Source organism: Apteryx rowi, unplaced genomic scaffold (assembly GCF_003343035.1).
Source record: "Apteryx rowi isolate R43461 unplaced genomic scaffold, aptRow1 scaffold_633, whole genome shotgun sequence".
Taxonomy (NCBI): Eukaryota; Metazoa; Chordata; class Aves; order Apterygiformes; family Apterygidae; genus Apteryx; species Apteryx rowi.
Window position 1 is genome coordinate 190443 of NW_020450909.1, and position 22783 is coordinate 213225.

The window sequence follows — 22783 nt, forward strand, 5'->3', positions numbered from 1 at the left end:
CGGTCCCTCTGGAGTTTCCTCAAGCGGCACAAAAAGAAATGCCTCTTCCTCGGCACCTTCCTCGGCGGTGAGCGGCGCGGCGGCACGGGGGGGGGGCGGTCTCCGCGGCGGGGCAGCGGGGGCGGTTGGCCGCCGTTGGGCCGGGCCGCTGTTGGGCCGGGAGGAGGCGGCGGCGGCGGGGGAAGCCCGACTGCGCGGGCGGCCGGCGCCCCGCGGGCCCGTTCCGGCGCCGTTAGGGCCATCATGGCCGTTGCTCCTGCCGCGGCGGGTGCGCGGCCTGGGCCGCTCGGGAGCTGCGGCAGGTTCCCGGCGCGGTGCCTCTACCTGCCGCCGCCGCTTCTCGCTGCGAGCCGCCGCGCGCGGAGCTCCGTGGTCGCGCGAAGCACCTGTTCCAGGTTGCTGCTAAAATAAAAAATAATAATATAATAAAATAAATGTACCCGGCTGTCCAACTTTTGGAGAGCTCAAGTAGCAGGAAAAAATTTTCCCCTGCACGAAGCGCATCATTCCTTCACTACTAAAACGCAGGGAGTCAAGTTGCGTAACCCTTCTTAGGGCCGTTGTTTATATCGATTTGAAACGACGTCCAGCGGCACTTAAGGGTAGGTAACATTTCTAAGATTATTTTTAGGGCAGAGGTTGAAAGCCAGTAGTTTCTGGCGGTCTCAGAGTGACTCATGCATAGGGATGAATTGTCAAGGATAAACCAACTGCAGATGCAAAACTTTTTTGGAGGGTGGAGAAGATTTACATTAATCATTCTGGCCATTCTTGCTCCCTTCAGGGTCTTGTCTAACCCTTAGAGTGGTTATGCTCTGGTTTATTACAGGGTTATTTTTTAGCCAGAATTATGTTTAAAAGAACAGCTTGGATCTATCTCTGTGTTTAATAGTAAAATGCACATCTGTGCAGCTGATAAAAATGGTCTTTCACGATTATTAGATACTGCTTTTCAAAAGGTACAGTTGTCTCTTTGCATGCTCGGTTATCAGCTCTGTCTGATCTTATGTTTTGCGCAAGCAATGCAATTAAATGTTATAAAGTTGCTGAGAAATTTTGTGTTTGTTTATATCCACTGAAACTTGCCTAAACAGTTAAAAATTCTGAGGGCTGAAGGGTTTCTGCAGTGCACTGACTCTTTTTCACCTTTTGGTTCAGGCAAAGTCTCTTGTGAAAGTGAATTGTATATAATTTTGACTTGCCCTATTATTTCCTCTGTATCCTTTCAGCATGAATTCCTTCTATGTTTGTTCAACAGCGTGCAGATTAACATATGATAATAGTTTAAATGATGGTTTCTGAAGTACCTGTCAAACCACTTCTCCAGTTCACTCCCTCACCTGCAGGTTTCTGACTGCAAGTATGGCAGGACGTTACGTTAACCAGTTTCTGAGCCACACAGCCTACTGTGTTAAATTAAACAGATTTACTTTAATATACCAAGCGGTAACCTGCAAGTTGTTCCCCCTCCCCTTCAACTGTCCTTGTGAGAGTAGTAGGTGGACAGATGGAGATAGTAAAAGCATCAGTTGTCCCAATTTCATCTAGCAGACACGGATCAATGTCCACATGGGAAAGCAGATATCATGGAACTCATGGCTCTTGGTAGTCCTGATAGCCTGAAATCCTGAATTCATATATAAAGGACCCTCTGCCACAATGGGGACCAGGGTGAATTTGCAGCTTTTTCCTTATGATTGCTGCTGTTTGTGTACAGTTCAGTGTCACTTTCACTGAAATGCTACTGATTGAAGTATGTTTAAAAAAAAAAAAAAGGAATTTATGGGGACTAAAATGAGGTCGTTTTAAAATGTGACTGATCAAAAAAGATGATGCTGTGTTTCTAACAAGTGGTTCAACTTTCGCTGACTGTAAATTTCAAACTATTCTGTCATTGCCTGCAGCATGGACCAAATACCTGTTTCCTCCTGCTGTGTTGTATCTGAGGACTTTGAATTGCTGTGTTGTATTTGAGGACTCTGTAGTGAATTTGGGCATCTGCAAGCCAGAGAATATCATTAGCTGCCAACAACTGCAACTTGCACCACAGTATTTTAAGGCAACTTGGGAAATGAAGAGGATTTACTCAAGATTGCTGCATTACAGTGGCTCAGCAGCTGAATCATGAGTACTTTGTCCATCCATGTATTAGTTGTAGGTCAGACCTTAAGTAACTCCAGGAGCCACGGTAAGCTGTTCTGGCACCACTAATAAATCAGAACCCTGAGATCCACAGCTGATGCTTTTCCAAAAAGTACTGCCTAATGTTGAGAGGTAGGATGCAACAAGTGGTTGAATGATTTGAGAAAACACCCAAATCTGCTTATTAAATATCAGAGACTAGGATCTGTCTCTCTCCCGTGGTTTTTAAGAGCTGTAGGTGCATCTTCTGGGAAGGGAGGACATAGCAAAGAAAAATGGAACACCTCTATCGCAGACCGTAATGATTTTAAGTCTTTGACCTGCAGGCAGTCAGAGATTGATATGAAATACTTAATGATTCATAAGATAGTACACAAGAGTCTCTACCTAATTACTGATATGATATTGTATTTGTATTATATTACAGAAGAATTACTGCATCTAAATCAATTGGCACCTTTGCTTCTGTTTACTGAGATGGATTCCTTGTGCGCTATCACTGACTGTCATTCTCTGTGTTTCTGTGATTGCTAACACTACATCTTCATAAGCAGAAAAATCTGTTGCAAAAACTCTTGAAATAAGGACTCAAGCTGATGGAAAAGCAACTCAAATAGGTGCAATTTGCTTGAACTATTGAGTGAGGTTGAGACTTGAACTTAGCAAAGACCCTGTAGAAACTCTTTCTTCAGGCATCTATTCTTTTAGCAATTGAAGGTAAATTGCATACTAAGAAGACTTAAATCTCTTTAGGGTACCAAAAGCTAGAGTTTGGTCTGGGATCAAACCCACCAGAAATGTTTAAGGTAAGGAGAGGGCGCGTTTGAACTGCAAGGACATGTTAGGTCCTTACTGGATAGGTAGAATTATTTTAAAGTAACTTATATCCCAGCACTCAGCATTGAAGCCAGATTTCGATGGATGTTACAAAATGATTCACTGTGGTGAAATTCGCTTATTGCTGTAGAAGAGCAAGTTCAGGGTGTGTTTGAAATGTATGGTTCTGATTTCAATGGTGATTAAATTATTATTTAAAATTTCATCTGTTGCAACCTTCATCTTGCAGAAGGAGCATTTCAGTTCAGAAATACAGCTGCTTAGCAAAAAAATTCTGTTAGTTTCTGAGTTATCGAAGGGGTAATAAATAAATTTTGGTGGAACTGGAAGTCAGTGGTGCAAGAGAGTAAAATTTTAGTGCTTTCCTGTTTTAAATGTGGTTTTCAACTGCAGTGGGACAATTGTGTATCAATTGATCCATGATTTTATACGTACATGAGGACAAATCACAACCTGCAGAAGTAGCAGAAAAACTCATGTCAATAAATGATGGTAAAGATCATTATTTGGAAATATTTCACCCTAGTAAGTTATTATTTCAGGACATGAGTATAAAATAAAATTTATAACCACCTCTTACACAGTGAATACAGCTGTATCTTACCTGTGTAAAAGGAGATGCATTCCTGTTCCAAACTTTCCTTCTGTTATTATTATTTTTTAATGACATTCTTATTCTCTTTCTTTATACCTGAGCTATAGCTTGCTGTTGCTCATCAAGACTCTTCTGGCTTGATGAAGTCATGGTGCATCAGTGTGTTCTGTGTTGGGGTGTGTGACCCTGCAATGCCTGTGTTGCTTGGCAGGTGAAGTAGATGATCTGAGGCACAGGGCTTCAGGGCCGAGTTCTTCTTTCCTGAGTTTTAGTCATCTTCCTCTTTCCTGATGTTTAAGAGCTGTTGATGTGCTAGAAGGATACAGACTGCTGTGTGTTAGCATGATTTCCACATTGATGAAATTCTTAGAAGTTTTTCCACTTAAAAATTTTTATTCAAGGGCAGCATTGCAGTTACTTAAGGCTGTAAGGGGGCTTCCTGAAAACTTCTTGATGCCTCCTGGCTAACCATCCCAGCCTCTTACTCATCTTTGCATTCCACCTGTGAAGAAAGGAAAGGGCTAAGGAACAGTTAAGAAATTGGTAACTCATGTGAAGTGAGAAATATGCCAGTGGCCTCAAACAGGTGGGATGAAGGTGTAAAGAGCCTGCAGCTTTTGTAATCTTCTGTGACTTGCATTTAAATAGGAAGAAACTATACAGTGCTACAGTATAAGAGAGAAATTAGAGCATATTTATCTCAATTCACTGTTAACAGATAAATGAAATTGTCGTTTCCACAGGGTATGGGTATGGTAGAACACTGATGTTCCCTGTTTGTAGAATAGCCAGTATAAATATATTTCACTTTGTAGGTCAGTTTTAGAGCCGTGTGAGTAGTAATATCAGATCCTTACTGGGGTTGCTCTATCTGAGTCTTCTGACATCAGCTGATATAATCCTGGTTTGCACTGCTAATCTGTGTTTGACCCTTGTGCGATTCAGAAATGTTCAGATTATAGTTGCTTGCATAGTTTATGCTTTAACAAAGGCGGAAAAAGGTTTACATAGAAATTGTCTTTTGGATTGTCTCATATGCAGTGTATTGCTGGCTTTTTTTTTTTAATTCCTGGTTTTATATGGAACATAGGGGAAAGATACTGTATGAAATTCTGTACAACTGTTTAGCTAATTAGAGGGACAGATGAGTATAATGTTGCTGCTGCCACTTTCTGCAGATCTCCTATCCCCTATTGAGAGGTAAATTTGAGATATCTCAGTTACTGTAAAAATTTGATGTTCACTTTTCTTGTTTTAGTATAAGGGATTTTCAATATGGTAACTTAGTTTCTTACCATTATTTTAGTTAATGTTGACATTATGGCTGTTCCTAGGATGTGGCTTTTTCTGGTTCTACTTTGAATTCTAAGCAGCAGTAAGTACTTGCATTTTCATTTAAAATCTGTATTATTTTCTAGAGTCTTCTGAATTAACTTTATAGATGCACACACACACTAGTTCTGAAGTAAAATGCAAACACACATGCAGACTCCTGAGCTCCTTGAAATATTCCATGATCCAGAAACTTGCAGAGGCTCTGCTCCCCAATGCAGACAAGTGTGACTAGTGTGCAGAAGTTCATTGTCACAAAGCTGACAAGAACAGGACTAGAATTTCCCTGGTTCAGTGTCATGGTCTCCAAATTACTTAGAGGCACTGAGGAGAGCACTTAGGAGCTATGCAGTTAATAACAGAGTCAGTCTCCTGTACACGTGGCAGTTTTCTTTGGCTCCTTGGTTTCACTTAAGCTATGTGGATGTTATAACTTTTGCCTTATGTACCTATACCTTTTACCTGAGTTAAGTTCTAATGCATTGAATCCCCCAAAATGAAGATGATGTTGGAGTAAATAACATCTATTAGTGATGGATCAAAGTTAAGGCTTGTGGTGGGGGAGGAGGGAAGAAATAAGACAGCTAATGCTCTGATTTTGCACCATTTTTAGATGAGTGTTTTCTCTGGAAACTCCTTGTTAAACCTGGACAACTGTTAATGCGACTTTGGACCCTCATGTGGCCCAGCAATTCTTAGTGCAGAGTAATCACACTGCTTTAACAATCAACTGTTAAGCAATTAGCTGTCTCAATCTTAATTATGAAGATGCTACTCCAGCATATTACTCTAGGGCATGCACGTGATTCTTCTTGAGTTGTTTGCTTCTCATAGTCTCATGTCTGCCTGCACCATGTGTACATGCAGGAGGAGGCTCTTTTATACCTGTGAGACCTTTCTGCCATAAAACTTGGAGTAAAATGATTTATTTTTTGGAAAAAATGAAACAAAAATAATTATTTTGACAAATCACTGTATTTGAATATAATTTGAACTAAAGATTGGGATAAAATGTTTGAAAAAAATGTGTGTTCAACAGATTAATTTTTTTTAGTRTAAGCAAATAATTGTTGCTATTTCAGTAAGTGAGCTGCAAAAAAAACTAAACAAACAATACCTTAAGGGTTGTATTCTAAACATATATTCCTGGTTCTTGACAGGATTTGATTCTTTTTACAGAAAACTGTATTTAAATGTTAATTATGAAGTCTCATTTTGGTTAAACATTTACAGTGGTAAAATCACATTTTATGTATATGGAACCATATGGAACCAAATCATTTTTGATGAGGTGGATCTTCCATGTGTGACAAGTGATTAGGCTGCATAAAGGCTGAGACAACAGAGAATCACTCTCCATATTTTTATTTTCTGAAGCTTTTGGTAACTAAATGGAAGAGATTCATTGTTTGAAACCGGTCTCGTTTGTAGCTGTCTGTTAAAAAACCTAATGCCAATATGAATTGTCATATTTTTTGCAGCTGTAGATATTAGGGACACAAATTTTACATGTCATTTGAATACTGATGACAGTTTGGGAGAATGTATTGAAAGGTTCTGATGACCAAACTATGTAACAAATTCAAAATCTTATTTGGTTTGGGGGATTTTTTTTTTTTTTTTAATCCAGTGAGTTTGTCTTATAAAATTAGTTAACAACTTTTAGCATTCAGCAGTTACTGAATATCGAATTCATTCATTCCGTCAGGTATTATCTTTTGAAACGTGAAATTTTGACTTTGAAGAAAGCTTTGTAGCTCTGTGTTTACAATTTTGAAAGTGCTTGGTGGGAAGGAAAAAAAAAAGATCTGATAGGCAGATTTCTTCTTTGTACCATTGTTGACTTAACGGAGCCAGGTCTGGCACTCTTCAGAATAATTTCAGTATTTAGGGAATTGTTTGGCAATGGACAGAAGATGATTGAGGTGTAGTCTTTTCTGTGCCCTCCCCCCCTTTTTTTCTTTAGATTCTTTCTTGAGAGTGAGAACATGAGAACAGCTTGATATACAGAGAAATGACATTTCTTAGATGGGTAATTACTGCTACCAATGTGTATAGGAAACAGCAAATTAATTTGATGCATAGGATGGGTTGTTGGTAGCAGGGACTGCAGTAGGAGTAAGATCTTTCCAATGGCAGAGTGTGTGAGATGCCCTGGCTGGGAAGCGTGAAGTTCATGGAGAGGAGTTTGCAGTGGGCAAAAGTGCTGCAGGAGGTGTGGAAGACACAGTGGAGTCTTGAGGTCTGGCCTAGAAAAGGAAGAGAGATGGAGATTAGGAAAGACAAGAAGTGGCCTGCAGGCAGCCTGGAGAGGTCTGTGAACCCCTGGGGGTGTGGGCAGAGCACTTGGAGGATGCTTCAGAGGGATGTGTATATGGGGAGCAGAAGAAATACAAAGCAAGAATTTTCGGTGGGTCTTTGTGGAAACAGAGGTTTATAGTGAGGATGATGGGGGATGATTAGAGCCTCAGGGGTGGGAGGAGTGTGGAGCTGGAGAGTAGGAACCAGGCATGATAAGAAATCAGACCAGAGGATGGGAGGAGAGAATGGAGAAGCCCAGGGAGAAGGTGATGCAGCTGAGGGCCGCAGTGAAGCCCCACTGAAGCTAAGGTTCTTCCTATGCACAAGTGTCAAAACAAACAAAGGAACTGTTGGACTGTATCATTTTTCTCTTCTGTGGTTTTAGAGACTTGAGTTTTACTTCTAACTTCTCTGCTGCTAGTTCTAGAAGGATATCTTTTTAAAAAGACTTTCCATTTTTATCCTTCTCTAAACTTAATGCATGTAAGTTTTTCTTTATTCTTTCTATTATTCTGCATTCTTCTCTAAATAATCTTTGCTTCAATCTCTTCAATACTACTTGTGCACATTTCAGTAGTACCAAAAATGCCTTTTTTTGAAGGGCAAAAAATCTCATCTTAGAAAAGTTTCTTATCATGTTCTAATCATTACCCTTGACATTTTACTTCATTTTGAAGACATTGTTTTGATGATTACCATCATCCGTTCCCATTAAAATACACAAGACCCACATATCCCTTCAAAATATTATGTACTCTTCTGGTTTAAAACCAATGAAAGGCTGAAGGGGGGCTTCTTCACATTTTTAAAGCCACTTGTCATATAAAAATCTCTCTGCAGGAGTCTATTTACTGGGAAAGTATGGTCAGAAGAAAATCAGAGAAATCCAAGAACGAGAGGCAGCTGAATACATYGCCCAAGCACGAAGGCAGTATCATTTTGAAAGTAATCAGAGGACATGCAATATGACAGGTAAGATAAGGAAATACTGTTCTTGATAAGTAGAATTATTTGGGGATTTATACTACATATTGATGAGATGAGAGAAGAGTAAGAAATGTAGCAGAATTCAGAATCTTAAAAATTTTATATTATTATATAAATATAGTCAGTTTACGTAATAAAAATAGAGTCAGAAGAAAGAGGACTGAAAGGTTTTCCAGAGGTCATCTGAGCCCTTGGTTTTGAATATATCCATCCATACATGCATACATGAATACATGAAGATTACAGCTTTTGTCATTTCAGAACCGTTTCTGTATTCTTCTAAACTGCACATGGTATTCATGTGTGAAACAGCACCCAGATTCAAAAAATACTGAATTTACAGCAGGATTAATACTCTTATTCATTATAACATGTTAGTAAGCTACACAGAGAACTTGATGTGTTTCTTACTGCAAATAAAAATGACCCACCAACACATTAATTCCCTACACTTAGAACAGTTAAAAGGTACTTCACTAGCTTGGTGGCAAAAATGAAAGCAATTGTATTATGGCATTTGTCCCTGGATTGTGGAGAGGAGATAGTGGGGTAGAGTTTAACAAAATCGTCGCTCATTTAAATACATGACGTTCAAAACTATTTCTATAAAATAAATGGGGCAGTATTTCCTTCTTTTGAAATTTCTAATGGCTTCGTGGGTGGCTGAAAATGCTTTCTGTGTGCCTTTTTATCCCTGCTTAGTCTGTGTTTCCTTTTTTAATCTTTTCCATTTTGTACTGCTGGGATTGATTTTTTTCACTTCAAGAGCTAAGTTTTGTTTTGCTATTTGTTGTACCAAGTACCTTCTGTCTGGCAGGGTGCATTCCTTTTGCCCTTTTTTCATACTTTGATCTTAGCATTTATTCTGTTCTGTGCATGCTTGTTTTCCATTTCCTGTTCCCATCGTATGACAGGAGTTTGGATGTTGAATATTCAAGAAGTAAAGGATTTTTTTCCTGCAAGCTTTCCTTTGTTTAAAACATACCTTTCTCATATGTCTTTCTGGCCCTCTTATTGGAAAAGAACTCAAAACTTTTTCTTCTCCTCTGGGGAAAATTCAATAGTGTAGATTTTAACCATTTTTTCTTCTGGAAAATTGAGGACATGTACATGCAGATATGCACAGCGTGAGTATGTGACTCTAGCTAGAGCCAGCCAGAGCCATGTAGCCACATAAGAGCAGCAGTTTTCCCAAGCTGATAAGAGGCAAGCAAGTAATTGAACTGAGCACTCTCAGGATTTCCTGTGTTACTTGGCTTCCAGCTTTGCATGCTGAGCATGAGGTCTATGATATACAGTATCTATTGAGAGAGAGGAGAGGGGGAGGAGGAGAGGGGGGGAGAGGAGGGAGAAGGAGGAGAGAGGGAGGGAGGGAGAGGGGAGAGGGGGGAGAGGAGGGAGAGAGGGAAAGGAGAGAGGGAGAGGAGGGAGGGAGGGAGAGAGAGGGAGAGGAGAGCGAGTTGGGGACAGGTTTAAGATGTTTTTCTTGACATTGACCAGTTTTGTTTTTTTCTTTCAATGATAGTGCTGTCAATGCTCCCGACATTGAGGGATGCCTTAATGCATCAACTAAATTCTGAGTGTCTCACATCCGTACTTAAAAATAGGTAAGACTATTTTGTTAATTGTGTTAAGGTTATTGTCTTTTGATCCCAAGATAAAGGGTTTTGGGTTTTTTTTGATAATGTGTTTGTAATTTAGAGAACACAGGATTTTGATTCTTTGTCCCCTTGAATCACTAGTCTTAAAGTATTTTGAAATCATTATGTAAATATTTTGTGTCATGTTAGGTATAGTCTGATAGGTATGACTGTCGTTCTCCAAATATTACAAGAAATGATCAGTGCTTTGAGCTGCTGCAATGAGAGCCATAGTTTTTGGTGAGCGCTTGTAAGATACGCAGATAAAGTGCTTACGGGATCTAGTTCTCTTGTTAAACAGGGCGCAGCATCTTGGATGAATTGTTGATGTGCTTGTTAAAATTGTTTATGTAATCTTATCAAGGTCAGACATGTAAATGATACTGAAAAGTATCCAAGGTGAGATTACAAGTGGATAGCTGTCTGAAAGAAGTGAACTATGAGAAATGATTTTTTTTTTTTTTAAGTAGAGCAAGTAGGGGCATTTCATACATGAAGAGGAATGCATAGAGTTTTAGACACTTCTTCATCTCTGAATATCGATTACTCATATAGATTTTTTTGTTGTTGTTGAGTAACTTCACAGCAAAGAAACTTGTCTGTGATAATAACTTAGAAGCCTGTGATTGCTTGTAAGCCATCAAACAGAAAAAATACTTTGTTCTGTAGTAAAACCACTGATAAAAGTGAGTATGTACCCACTACATTCCAATTCTGACCTGTTCAAGTTTCTTATCCCTGGCAGGGTAAAAACACCTTTGCTATTTGTTCCCGCCATTATAATGAAAATATTTTTAAACACATAAAGTGCGAAATAGCATACCTTAAAAGTGGAGTAAGCTGCTTGGCATTTAGCATGGAGTAAGAGTGTTATGTAGGTGGTTAACACAGGGTTCCTGACTCACTCTAGACCGCCTCTCTAGTTTACCTCCCACTAACTTATTTATGTAGCTATAAGTTCAGCTGTCCAGCATTTAATAAATTGCTTATCCAGTCATTGTCTTTTTTTCAGTCAAAAAGCCACCCACAACCAGGCAAGAGAATGTGGTATTTCTAATGGGAATTACACACTGAATAATGCATTGATAATAGCTTGTCTGAGAATTGGTAACTGTAAGTGAACAATATTTACTCAAAACAATGAGGAATTGAAAATTTTTAATTTTCATGGAATATTTAATATATTTGTCATAATAAGAGTTTTACTCAATGAAAAGTTAATCTGAATGAACAAGAGATCACATGGATCACCAGATTTGTCTTCTGGACTGTATAACAAAACAGTTTACAAAGGTCTGTAAACCTGTGCTTCATGGTAAAGGTACATAATGTTTTTGTTTTTTCTCTGTAGCATGCACTCTTTCATCAAAATACATCTGGTGTCTCAACTTGTTTGACTAGTTGGAGCAGTTTACAAGTACAGGCATACCTCGTTTTATTGCGCTTTGCAGATACTGCATTTTTTACAAATTGAAGGTTTGTGGCAACCCTGTGTCGAGTAAGTCTATTGATGCCATTTTTCCAACTGTGTGTGCTCACTTTGTGTCTCTGTGTCACAATTTGGTAATTTTTGCAATATTTCAAACTTTTTCATTATTATTATTATCCATTATGGTGATCTGTGATCAATGATCTTTGATGTTACTATTGGAATTGTTTTGGGGCACCACAAACCTCACCCATATAAGACAGTGAACTTGATCGATAAATGTTGTGTGTATTCTGACTGCTCCACCAACTGGCCATTCCCCCGTCTCTCTCTCTCTTCTTGGGCCTCCCTGTTCCCTGAGACACAACAATATTGAAATTAGGATGAATAATAACCCTACCATGGCCTCTAAGTGTTCAAGTGAAAGGAAGAGTCGTACATCTCTCACTTTAAATCAAAAGCTAGAAATGATGAAGCTGAGTGAGGAAGGCATGTTGAAAGCCGAGACAGGCCGAAAGCTTGGCCTCTTGAGCCAAACAGCCAAGTTGTGAGTGGAAAGGGAAAGTTCTGGAAGGAAGTTCAAAGTGCTACTCCAGTGAACACATGAATGATAAGAAAGTGAAACAGCCTTATTGCTGATATGGAGAAAGTTTTAGTGGTCTGGATAGAAGATCAAACCAGCCACAACATTCCCTTAAGCCAGAGCCTAATTCAGAGCAAGGCCCTAACTCTCTTCAATTCTAGGAAGGCTAAGAGAGGTGAGGAAGCTGCAGGAGAAAAGTTTGAAGCTAGCAGAGGTTGGTTCATGAGGTTTAAGGAGAGAAGCCATCTCCATAACATAAAAGTGCAAGGTGAAGCAGCAAGTGCTGATGTAGAAGCTGCAGCAAGTTATGCAGAAGATCTAGCTAAGAGAATTGATGAAGGCAGCTACACTAAACAACAGTTTTTCAATGCAGACGAAACAGCCTTATATTGGAAGCAGATACCATTTAGGACTTTCATAGCTAGAGAGGAGTCAATGCCTGGCTTCAAAGCTTCAAAGGACAGGCTGACAGCAAGAGAACTAGAATGAGAAGTGGAGCCTGAAGATGTGACTGAATTGTTGCAATCTCATGATAAACTTTTAACGGATGAGGAGTTGCTTCTTATGGATGAGCAAAGAAAGTGGTTTCTTGAGATGGAATCTACTGGTGAAGATGCTGTGAACACTGTTGAAATGACAATAAAGGATTTAGAATATTACATCAATTTAGCTGATAAAGCAGCGGCAGGGTTGGAGAGGATTGACTCCAATTTGGAAAGAAGTTCTCTTGTGGGTAAAATGCTATCAAACAGCATCACATGCTACAGAGAAATCCTTCGTGAAAGGAAGAGTCAATCAATGCAGCAAACTTCATTGCTGTCTTATTTTAAGAAATTGCCACAGCCACCCCAACCTTCAGCAACCACCACCCTGATCAGTCAGCAGCCATCAACATCGAGGCAAGACCCTCCATCAGCAAAAAGATTATGACTCGCTGAAGACTCAGATAGTTAGCATTTTTTAGCAATAAGGTATTTTTTAATTAAGGTTTGTACATTGGTTTTTTAGACATAATGCTATTGCATACTTAATAGATGACAGTATAGTGTAAACATAACTTTTATATGCACTGGGAAACCAAAAAATTTGCGTGACTCGCTTTATTGCAATAGTCACTTTGTTGCAGTGGTCTGGAACCAAACCCGCAATATATCCAAGGTATGCCTGTATAATGACACACTTGCACAGCTGGTGATCGCAGTGAGAACAGAGATGAGATTTCTTTAATGTTGTAATGCAATCCTGAATCCAAATATTTTAAAAAAATGCTGGTTCCATGCAGCTGAAGTCATGAGTGTCTTGTAAGCATGGACATCTCTTTAGACTGTATCTTACAGTAGAGTTTGTATCTTAATGCTTCCTTTTCCAACCTTCGCTGAGGGTGTTTTAACTAGATGCTTGAACTTCTTGAATTGAAATAACAGAGAGGGATTTGGGGGGCACAGATCAGGAAATAATGCATCAGAGATGGCTTTAATCTTTCAAGAAGCTCTATGTTCTTGTGCTGCAGGCAAAGGTATGGTTTTGTTTTCTTTCCACTTGGATTTGAGAAGATGAATCAAACTGCTTCAGACCTTTCCAATGCCATTGTTGTTGAGCATACCAAAGAACAGATGTAGATATTTACCTTTCTTAATGTGCCTGAAGTGCATTCTTTTTCTCATGAAATCTGTCTATGAGAAGATCTTGTTAAATTAAACTGCTTTAACTTAAAATCCTGGAAGTTTCTTTAAATTTAAAAACTTATTGCATTGTTTTAGCAATTTGAGGTGGCCAGGAATAGAAGGGGGAGGCAGGCTTCAGTCTTCCAAAGAAACATTTCAAGAGGGAGCACCACACAAGGCCACCAGTGTTTGTGCTCTCTCAGTCCTGCTCATTTCGAAGCAATGTGATTGAATGAGGTGCGGCAAAGTAGTTGCTGTTGTAGTCTTGTGAATGTTATGTATCTCCTATCTGTTCAACACCTAGCTTTATTTTAAGCCTCTATTTTATGTTTGCATTACTTTTTGCCTTGCTTCTGTGGCAGATAATGGCTTTCCAAATAAACAAATGTGAAATAAAAGTGGAGTTCTGAATAGCAGCTGAGTCCTAATAAATTGCAGCAGACAGACTGAAAAATACATTTCCCCTGTTAGACTTCATACTTGCAGACTTAAACTGATACATTGCTGTTGCCTTATGTTGTGAGAAGGAACTTCATAAGCATGAGCTCTACAAAATGTTTTGACATAATAGGTGCAAATGAATTGGCTGAAGTTGATGTATTGGCTTATCTTTCTCTCTTCTGTTGGCATGGAAACTTTCCCTTCACAAGTAACGTGGTTTTGAGTCCTGTTATGTGCATTACCTACAGAATTGTTAATCTATCTCTTTTTTTTTTAATCTTTCTTTTGTCTTGTTCTAAAATGGCTTTTAAAACTGTAGCTTATGAAAAATAGCATGTGTAAGCTGTCTTCACATGTGCTACGGATCTTCTTTGTATCCTCTTGCACCTATCCTTTCTTTAATCTGTTTCTTCACTTTCTAGAGCTGTAGGTTTAATAGTTCATTATGTCAATTCATCTGCATTATTTGATGGTGGCGAGCTAAAAAAATTCATTGTTTATGTGCAAGATGGTGTAATGGTCAGACTAATGCCAAAGTTCATATGTATGTTTCAGAAAGATGAAAACATCCCATAATGGTGAACTGTGCCTGTTCAGAAAAATTATTTCTAATGAGAAGTGTATTATTTTTATAAACTAGATTACTGTAAAATATAAGCACAGTTCAGTCTGAACTAGCTTCCCTACATATTTATTTTTGATTTTGAAAGTATTACTTTTGATTTGGCAATATTACTTTGCCAGGTGTTTCCCAGATTACTTTCACAAATTATTTCATTTATCATAGAGATACAGTAGCCATTATTTATTGACAGTTCTTTTCGAAAGAGAAAGGCTGACTAAAATTTTTGGATGGTTAACTTGCTCTCACCTCTGTTACTGCAGCTGTATTGCTAACATTACCTCTAGTTTGTAGTTTTAAATGTGTCATGTACTTTAAGCAGTTCAGATGCATCTGTGCAATCTACAGTCTTGCTCTTTTGACTGCAGAATATGTACAGTCTTAGGAATTGGTTAGGTCAAAAAAATAAACATGCTTCTTGACAAAAGAAAAACAAAAAGCTTGCATTTGTGTGCATGAGGCAGTACCTCTTTTTCACAGATGGTCAGGAGCTGTTTCTGGTTTTTGATCAAGTCAGTACTTTTAAGTTGAGGCAATGGTGAGTCTTGTAAGAAAAGTGGGATGGTAATTCTGATCCTGCAGCTGCTATGCACAGGGGCATACAGAGAGCCCTACTGAACTGAGGTCTGCGTTAAATATATGCAAGATGAAGGCCCCAGAAAAGACTTACCACTTTGTACCATCAAAGGGCTTTTTTTCTGACTGCTTAGCATAGGAACTCAAAATTGATAATAAAGCTGTATATAGTCCACATGACTAAATACTGTGTTTATACATTAAAGTTTTATTATATTTTCTATGACTTCATAGTGCGTTGTTTATATACTATTTTCCTGAACTATACAAATCAGTGTAGACATAAACCTAATATAAATAATTTATAAAAGTTATATAAACTTGCCTTGGAGCTCTGGTGTTTCGTTTAGCTTCTATATTAATTGCCAAGGAAAATACACTTTTTAATGTTTAATATTTCTATTTATTTTTCCCACAGGCCAGCAAACAAGTTAGAAATATGGGAGGATTTAAAGATAATAAGTAAGTGTAAATGAAAGATTCCATCTACATAATCTTTAGTATAAATTTACAAATGTCTTTCAGATGTTTAAAATGCACATTGATTACCAGAGTGGGTTGTTGTTTCAGCAGATATGAAGATAGCATACCGCCCTCCAAAAAAAAAAAAAAAAAAAGCTCCTAATTAAGCATCTTTTAATATTCCTCAGGGAAATCAGAAACTCAAAGACCAAGATGAAGAGTTTTACTGCCTCTCATGTTATCCTGCTTAAGAAAACTTTGTGAAAACTTTCTGTACCCCCATAGAAAAATCAGAGTAGTTTTTTAGAAAATTACATGCTGAACCTAGCAGAAAACTTCTCTCGGAAATGTAAGCCAGCCCTTATATGGCCTTATTTCCTCTTTCAGAGCCTAAGCTTCAAGTAACCACCTTAGCAGTGGAGCCCTTTGGTTCAGTATTTGATATATTGGCTAATGGAAGAAGAGGAAGGGAAGGAGGARTAGTGAAGTCAGAAAATTATGTAGTGAAATGCCACAGAGTTGGGGTTAAATACCCGTTCTAGTTTCTTGGTACCATTTGTTATCACCCCCACCCTTTGGTTTTGTCTTTCCTTCTTTTCAGTTTTGTTTCTCCTTTTCACAACACCTTTTCAGATCCTACTTTTTATCTGGTTCCTTTCTTCCCTTGTCCTTCCTACTTGGCACTCATCCAGCTTTATTCATGTCACTTCTTCCACGTATCCTCTGTTGCCTAGTGGCTGGTAGCTGATGCTCATTTTCATCTTCTTTCTTCAGATATTAGCTGCTCCTACCTTAAGTAACCTTTGTTTTCTGTTTCCAAGCTGCTGTTATCCCTTCTGTGTCTTAACTGCATGATGAGGGCTAACCTACTGTGTGCATTTCCTGGCCTAGTGAAGAAGGCGGGTTTGACAGCACATCCATTTTCCTTAGAAAGGAATCTGTTATAGGGTACGCCTTCTGGAGCAACTTACATAACTTTTTTTTCCAAAATACCTTGTGTAACATGTTAAATTATATTAATATAGTGCAACGCTTAAGCTATAGCTACTGTGCATCTTAGAGTTGTGATTATCTTGGGTGTGAGTTGTGAAAATGTGTTTTAGGGCAACCAATGAGAGAAGTTACTGTGTATTTAAAAATAATCGGCATTTCTTGAGTTTTGGAGAGCTCTGTTCCCTCCTTGACTTACCCTTATTTTTTAACTTTAAAGTTATTTCTTTGTCTCTTTTCAAGGTTTCACAAGAAGCATTGTAGCTGTATATAGTACCTGTATGCTAGTAGTTCTTTTGCGAGTCCAATTAAATATTATTGGTGGTTACATCTACCTAGATAATGCTGCAGTCTGCAAAAATGGCACAGTAAGTTTTTTGTTTTGTTTCAAAGGTGTAACTTTATGGATGTGAAAGAATTATTGAGGGATAAAAAGGGTATTGCTTAGGAGTATTAGGATGAAACCAAGAGTGCTGTAAGAGTGAGAGACATGGACGTATTCCTGATAGTAAGATACACTGATGTGTTTTCACAGCCTCTAAATATGGATGATTTGGTGATCCCATTGCTTACGAAATACTAGCAATATTGCAGAATAGSTTTTGTCTGCATTTGTATGGCTTAGAGAAGGTTAATTCATATCTAGCATGTTGATTAATTCCCCCAGGTAAGTTTTCCTAGAACTAAAGAAGAAAACTGGCTTTCATATTTGACTATTTTATCTAACTCTGGTTGCTCCCAAAGCCCATTTACCTAACTGTCTATGTTGGTGGCGCCAAGCAAGGTTTTTCATTTATGTGGTATAGTTATCACTGCTCAGTGCAAAGAGATTCCACCAGCAGTAAGCGAATGCCCATTGTACAGAGGAAAATCTGAATTTGTTGGAAGGCTTATCTAAAATAATGGATGCAAACTTTGATTAGTTGTCTTATGCCTCTCTATGATTGCTCCTGCTGAAAGTCAAGAAAGAGCATGTCAAGGCACATCTGAGGGTTTTAGAAAAAGTGTTCATTGGGGGGGGGCGGAGGAGATGGAGGTCATGTTTCATTTTGTAAAATCTGAAAAAAGTTTGGGGGCGAGTTGAGTTTGGAGTATAAATGTGTTTTCTGTTACTTTTCCAATAGAGAAGAGGGTTGACAGGATTGACTCCAAGGCACTATGCTGGAGCAAACTGAGATCCTGTCTCAATTTCCGAAAGTTTATTTTCTATCAGATAGGGAGTTATATGACTTTTATTAGTCTTGAGCCTAAATATCTTATTCTGCTAGGTTAAATTTATAGGGAGATGAAGGGTCTGGTTTCACCTGCAATGCAGTTTTTCTAAGGAAGTTCCTTATATAAATGCAAACCGAAAGCAGCTTTTCTATGCCACTAAAGATAGAAGAGATACCTATATATTATGGAAAAGAAAAATGCCAGAGAATATATGAAAGATCCCTTGGGCTGATGGCAGGGAGAAAGAATCGGAAGCTACAGCCTTTGACTGGTGAGAGAGGAGAAGATTTGAGACTGTCTCCCCTGCAGATTTGACAACCTGTAATTACATATCTGGATGTTCTGGGAGGTGTCTTGCTATTCCCTCAAGTCTGTGGAAAAAAAATTGCCAGTTGACAGACAGGTGCTTGGCTGTTACAGGTTTGAGTATAATGATTTGAACACATGGTTGAAAGGGAGAAGGATGACCTTAGTAAACTGCAAAAGACCAAAGGGAAGTCATGATGTATTTTTTTCAGAACCTCTTCCTCAGCTTTTCTTTGAAGAAATTTCTGAGCTCCTTATTCTATACTTTGAAACTAATCTGATTCAGAAGTGACCTCTCTTCAGCAGAGAGCTGCTGAATGCAATTGTTTTCAAGAGGCATGAGAATGGTGGAATCTGTCTGCTCAGGATATTATAAAAATTAAGGAAATTGGTCACAAACTGCTTGAAAGGATTTTTGCATTGTTCTCTACTATTGGCATGTTACAAAACATTTTTTTTTTCCCCCCTCAGACACCATTAGCTCCCCCTGAAGTCCAGCAGCAATATTTATCAAGTATTCAGCACCTTTTAGGAGATGGTATGGTGCTATAAGCTAAGTACACTTATAAAATACTACTTTCTTTTAGACTTGAGCAAATCATTAGAATAATTTTGACACTTTTCTTGTTCTAGGACTGACTGAGTTAATAACTGTTGTTAAACAAGCTGTGCATAAAGTTTTTGGAAGGTAAGAGTTTATATTTTTCTGTGGTTAGCTTTTTATCTTTACTGTGATGACTCATCCCAGAACAGTGACTTTTATCAGAATTGGGGGTGGGGAAGAAGGCATACTGATTTTTACTTGTGAACACATTATGAATAAATTAATGAAGTATCATTATTAATTTCTGCAATCAACATTGTAGCTTATTTCCTTTCCAGTGTTTCCCTTAAGCATACCTTGTCTCTTCTGGAGCTGGAACAGAAACTTAAAGATATCAGGAAAGTAGTGGAATATAAAGATTCAGATAAGATTGCATCTTACTCTCCCTTGTGTCATTATCTGATGCCAGATGAAGAAAACCCCTTGGCTAGCCAGGTATTTGTTCTAATTTCTTTCATCTGCTTTTTTTCATTCTGTTTTTTTTTAATTTGCTTGTTTGTTTGGGTAGCTTTTTTTTTTTTTTTTTAAATGGCAGTCCTCTTGTTGTACCATGGTAACTATCTTTGGTAAATGGCAGTGCCTCTTTCATAAATCAAGTGTCCTTATCTCTTTAATCTAGGCAAAGTAAAGTTGTACCTTCAGATTTGATTGAAAACAAGTGTCATCCTCAGAATGTCAGCTGTGAACTCAGAAGCACAACCAAATTACTGCTTTTTGCCTGTGGTGTGTGCTGTAACATAAGACAGCTTAACTCAGCCCTAAGCTAAATCGTATTACCTTGCACTTGCCTACAAGCAAAGATCATGGACAATTTTAGCATCTCAGCTGATGCACAAGAAAGTGATGGTGTGCTGAAGTCCTCTCTTGATTTGGGCTGGAAAATGAATAGGAGTCAAGAGAAAGTTGTATCAAGTCTCAGTTGTAACATTAAAATAGTTTCCTAAATCTTCTGAAGGCTGTTTTGTCTCCAACCACATCATGGAGTTGGAGAAAACTCATTCTTAATTTCATGTTAAACTAGTATAAAGAAGAAATTTAGGCTTCAATAAGTGACCACATATACCTATCCCTTTAACTTAGGCAAATATGCAGGTTTTATCTCAGTTTTGGAGGTCAGAAGTGGAAAAAATACTTTGCTCAATTAGTCTGGTATTTCTTTCTAATATTTTTAATTAAAACACTTATCAGTCAAAAGGAACATGTACAAATTATAAGAAAAAAATTTTATCATGATATAAAATCTGTTTTTAAAGTTGATTTGACTCAACACATATCTTGACCTGACTCCAGGGTGCATAACTATACCATTGCTGCTATTATTCTTACAGTTGCCAATGGATTTCTTATTAAACAGTGTCTGTCTTTGCTTTTTCTAGGCCTGTGGACTCACAGAAAGAGACACTGCTACAATTAAATTACTTAATGAAACTAGAGATATGCTAGAAAGGTATAGAGAAATATCCTGTATTGAAAAAACTGGTTTCATATAAAAAGCTGGTGAAACTTTCATTTCCAAAATGTGACCATTTAACCATTGCATTGCATTAAAATTTTAAATTCATTAATCATAGGCTGGATTTTTTTTTTAATTTGAGAGGTCTGAAACTGTGGGTTTTGAGTGTCTTATTTAGATTTTTGTTCTTTAGAATATCATTTTTCCTTCTATAACAAAAACATGTTTTTTCCATGCATTTATAAACATCTATTTGATCAAAGTAATAGCAAATCAATTATAAGAAACAATCCTGCCTTGACAAGATGACCAGGATGTCTTTCTCAGCCAGATCCCCTTACTCCTTCCTCACATTTTCTGTAGTTATGTAGCAACAGAGGAGTATCTCTTCTACTTATACCACAGTAAATTGAGACTGATTTCACTGGGTTTACTTGCTTTGATAAAATAAACACCAATTTTGGCTTAGTTTCCTGTATCAGAATTTATTTTTAATGCATGGTTTTATGAGTGGCTGTATTCATCCTTTTACAAGAGAACTACCAAAGTGAGGCTTCTATAATAAGCAATGAATACAAGTGAACTAAGCTAAACGCCAAACTATTCTTATAAGTTAGCTGCTAGACATCTGGAGGATTTTAAACATGAAAAAAGCCCCTTCTATGTTAGTGCTTAATAAGAAATAGAGAAGTGATGAATGCTTTTGATTTATCTGGCCTTCGTTAATCTTAGGTTGACTCGTTTGGTACAGAGTTATTTGGGGAACCACTATTTCTTGAGGTGGCTATACTAATGGCCTTTCATCTGTGTTGTACATCTTAACTTATGAGGGAYATCTGTAGCACTGAGTACTTATAGGGTTTTTTGGTTTGGAAAAATAAATCCTAGAAATCAAAAACAGCATTTGTTTACTTTTTCAGTCCAGATTTTGGTACAGTTTTAAGCACATGTTTAAACAGAGGATTCAGTCGATTGCTGGACAATATGGCTGAGTTTTTTAGACCTACTGAACAGGACCTCTGTCAGAATGGCTCTGTAAATAGGTAACTCTTTTCTTTTGCTCTGATTCTTACGTGATAATACTTTTGGCTTCATAGTGAATTCCAAAAAAAAGCTATAGATTTTCCTGCCTATGTGAAGTTCTCATGCTGGACAGAATTCTGTTTCTTGCTTATCAAGAACAAATTCTGTCTCCTCATTTTGATGAAGTAGAGAGCTGTGAGTATTGCATGCTGCTTCTTGCCCATGACATTGCTAGAATTTGCCTGAGGTATCTTTCCCATCATCAGTAATAGATCCGAAAGTAGAAATCAAAAGATTTGTACTTCTGTTTTTGCCAACACTGTAGAAGTAGGCTGCCTTGCTAGCTAAGGGGGACTTACTCCGCTACTTGAAGATGTACTGCAATACTCCCGTATGAGGCTGTGAGGAACACAGCATTCTCCTACAGTTAGCAGATAAGCTCTGTATGCCCTAGGCAATTACTGTAACTCTTAACAAAATTGGGCATTACCATGATTGTCCAGTTACATGCAGCCTAAGCATCTACAGAACATTAGGTTCTTCACTGGTATGCTGAACAAGATATTAACACTTGGGATCTTCTACCTCTTTTTCTAAAAGACTATGTAAAAATAGCTATTATTCTGAAATTAACTTGGTTTTAAAACAATGCATTGAGAGTGTAACAAATTCAAGAGCTGAGTTCTGTATGAAGCTGTTTTCCTATCAAATCCTATGTTTCTCTCAATAACTGATAATTCTCAAAGAGTAATTTTTTTTTTATTTGAATGTATACTATTTTTATTACTTATAATATCCCAAAGGTTCTAGTTTGGCTGTCTGTCCTAAGCCTAGTTTAGAAAGAGTGTGAGATTTTAGACTGATATTCCTGACAACTCTTTACCCACATGCAAACACATGTGCTCTGGCTAACCCATATTCTCTTGCATGAGAAGCAAGTGTAAAGCTGTGTAATAGGAACACCAACATATCAGATGAAGTTTGCTCTGGTAATTCTCTATAATAAATGAAAGCCTTGATAGGGAACAAACAATTTCATCTGTACATTTAAATTTGCAGTCTATGCAAAACTAAATTCTACCAACTCTTACTTAAAAGTAATAATTATTTTGAGTTGTAATAATTACAAAGTTTAATGGTTTTACCAGAATCAGAGCAGGTCAAGGTCAACATTTTATTTTCTTTCCTTCCTAGTCTTTCCAGTGTCAGTCTTCCTTTAGCCAAGATAATTCCAATAATAAATGGACAGATCCATTCAGTATGCAGTGAAACTCCCAGTCACTTTGTGCAGGTAAGAATCTTCCTTATTTTAAATATCCCAAATAAAATTTTGAAATGTAAGTTTCAGTTTAATAACATGCCTTGGTATGTTTGATTTCATTGCCTTTAAAAGAAGCAAGAGCAACTGGTACAACTTAAACTTTTTGTAGATTTTCACCCTCCAAAAAGATGCTGCTTTTCTTCCCCTAGAATCTCTTCCCTTTACTAAACTGTATAGAAACACAGAAAAGTCTCTCAACTTGATTCTATTTGCAGTTCTGCTCATAAGCATTTCTAATACAAGAAATTTGAGTTAAATCT

The 22783-nt window shown here is 37.8% G+C and overlaps 1 protein-coding gene across 8 annotated transcripts in view; it reads left to right on the forward strand.

Annotated features, from left to right (window-relative positions):
• The first annotated feature begins 26 nt into the window (after positions 1–26).
• PEX3 (peroxisomal biogenesis factor 3) overlaps positions 27–22783 on the forward strand; it is a 23746-nt gene continuing 989 nt past the window's right edge. Inside the window, exons 1-11 of one of the 8 annotated variants that reach the window (XR_003256401.1) lie at positions 27–67; positions 1905–2274; positions 8048–8179; positions 9720–9801; positions 15568–15611; positions 16845–16969; positions 18594–18660; positions 18756–18810; positions 19005–19161; positions 21100–21222; positions 22397–22493. Coding sequence is in view for 7 of the 8 variants with exons in the window: in XM_026084280.1 (XP_025940065.1) it covers positions 2265–2274; positions 8048–8179; positions 9720–9801; positions 15568–15611; positions 16845–16969; positions 18594–18660; positions 18756–18810; positions 19005–19161; positions 20103–20173; positions 21100–21222; positions 22397–22493 (963 nt within the window). In the remaining variant the exon portion in view is untranslated. Of the gene's footprint in view, positions 68–1904; positions 2275–8047; positions 8180–9712; positions 9802–11185; positions 11311–15567; positions 15612–16844; positions 16970–18593; positions 18661–18755; positions 18811–19004; positions 19162–20102; positions 20174–21099; positions 21223–22396; positions 22494–22783 lie in introns of those variants that run through there. The other 7 variants (XM_026084280.1, XM_026084285.1, XM_026084281.1 and 4 more) reach the window with 7 other exon arrangements.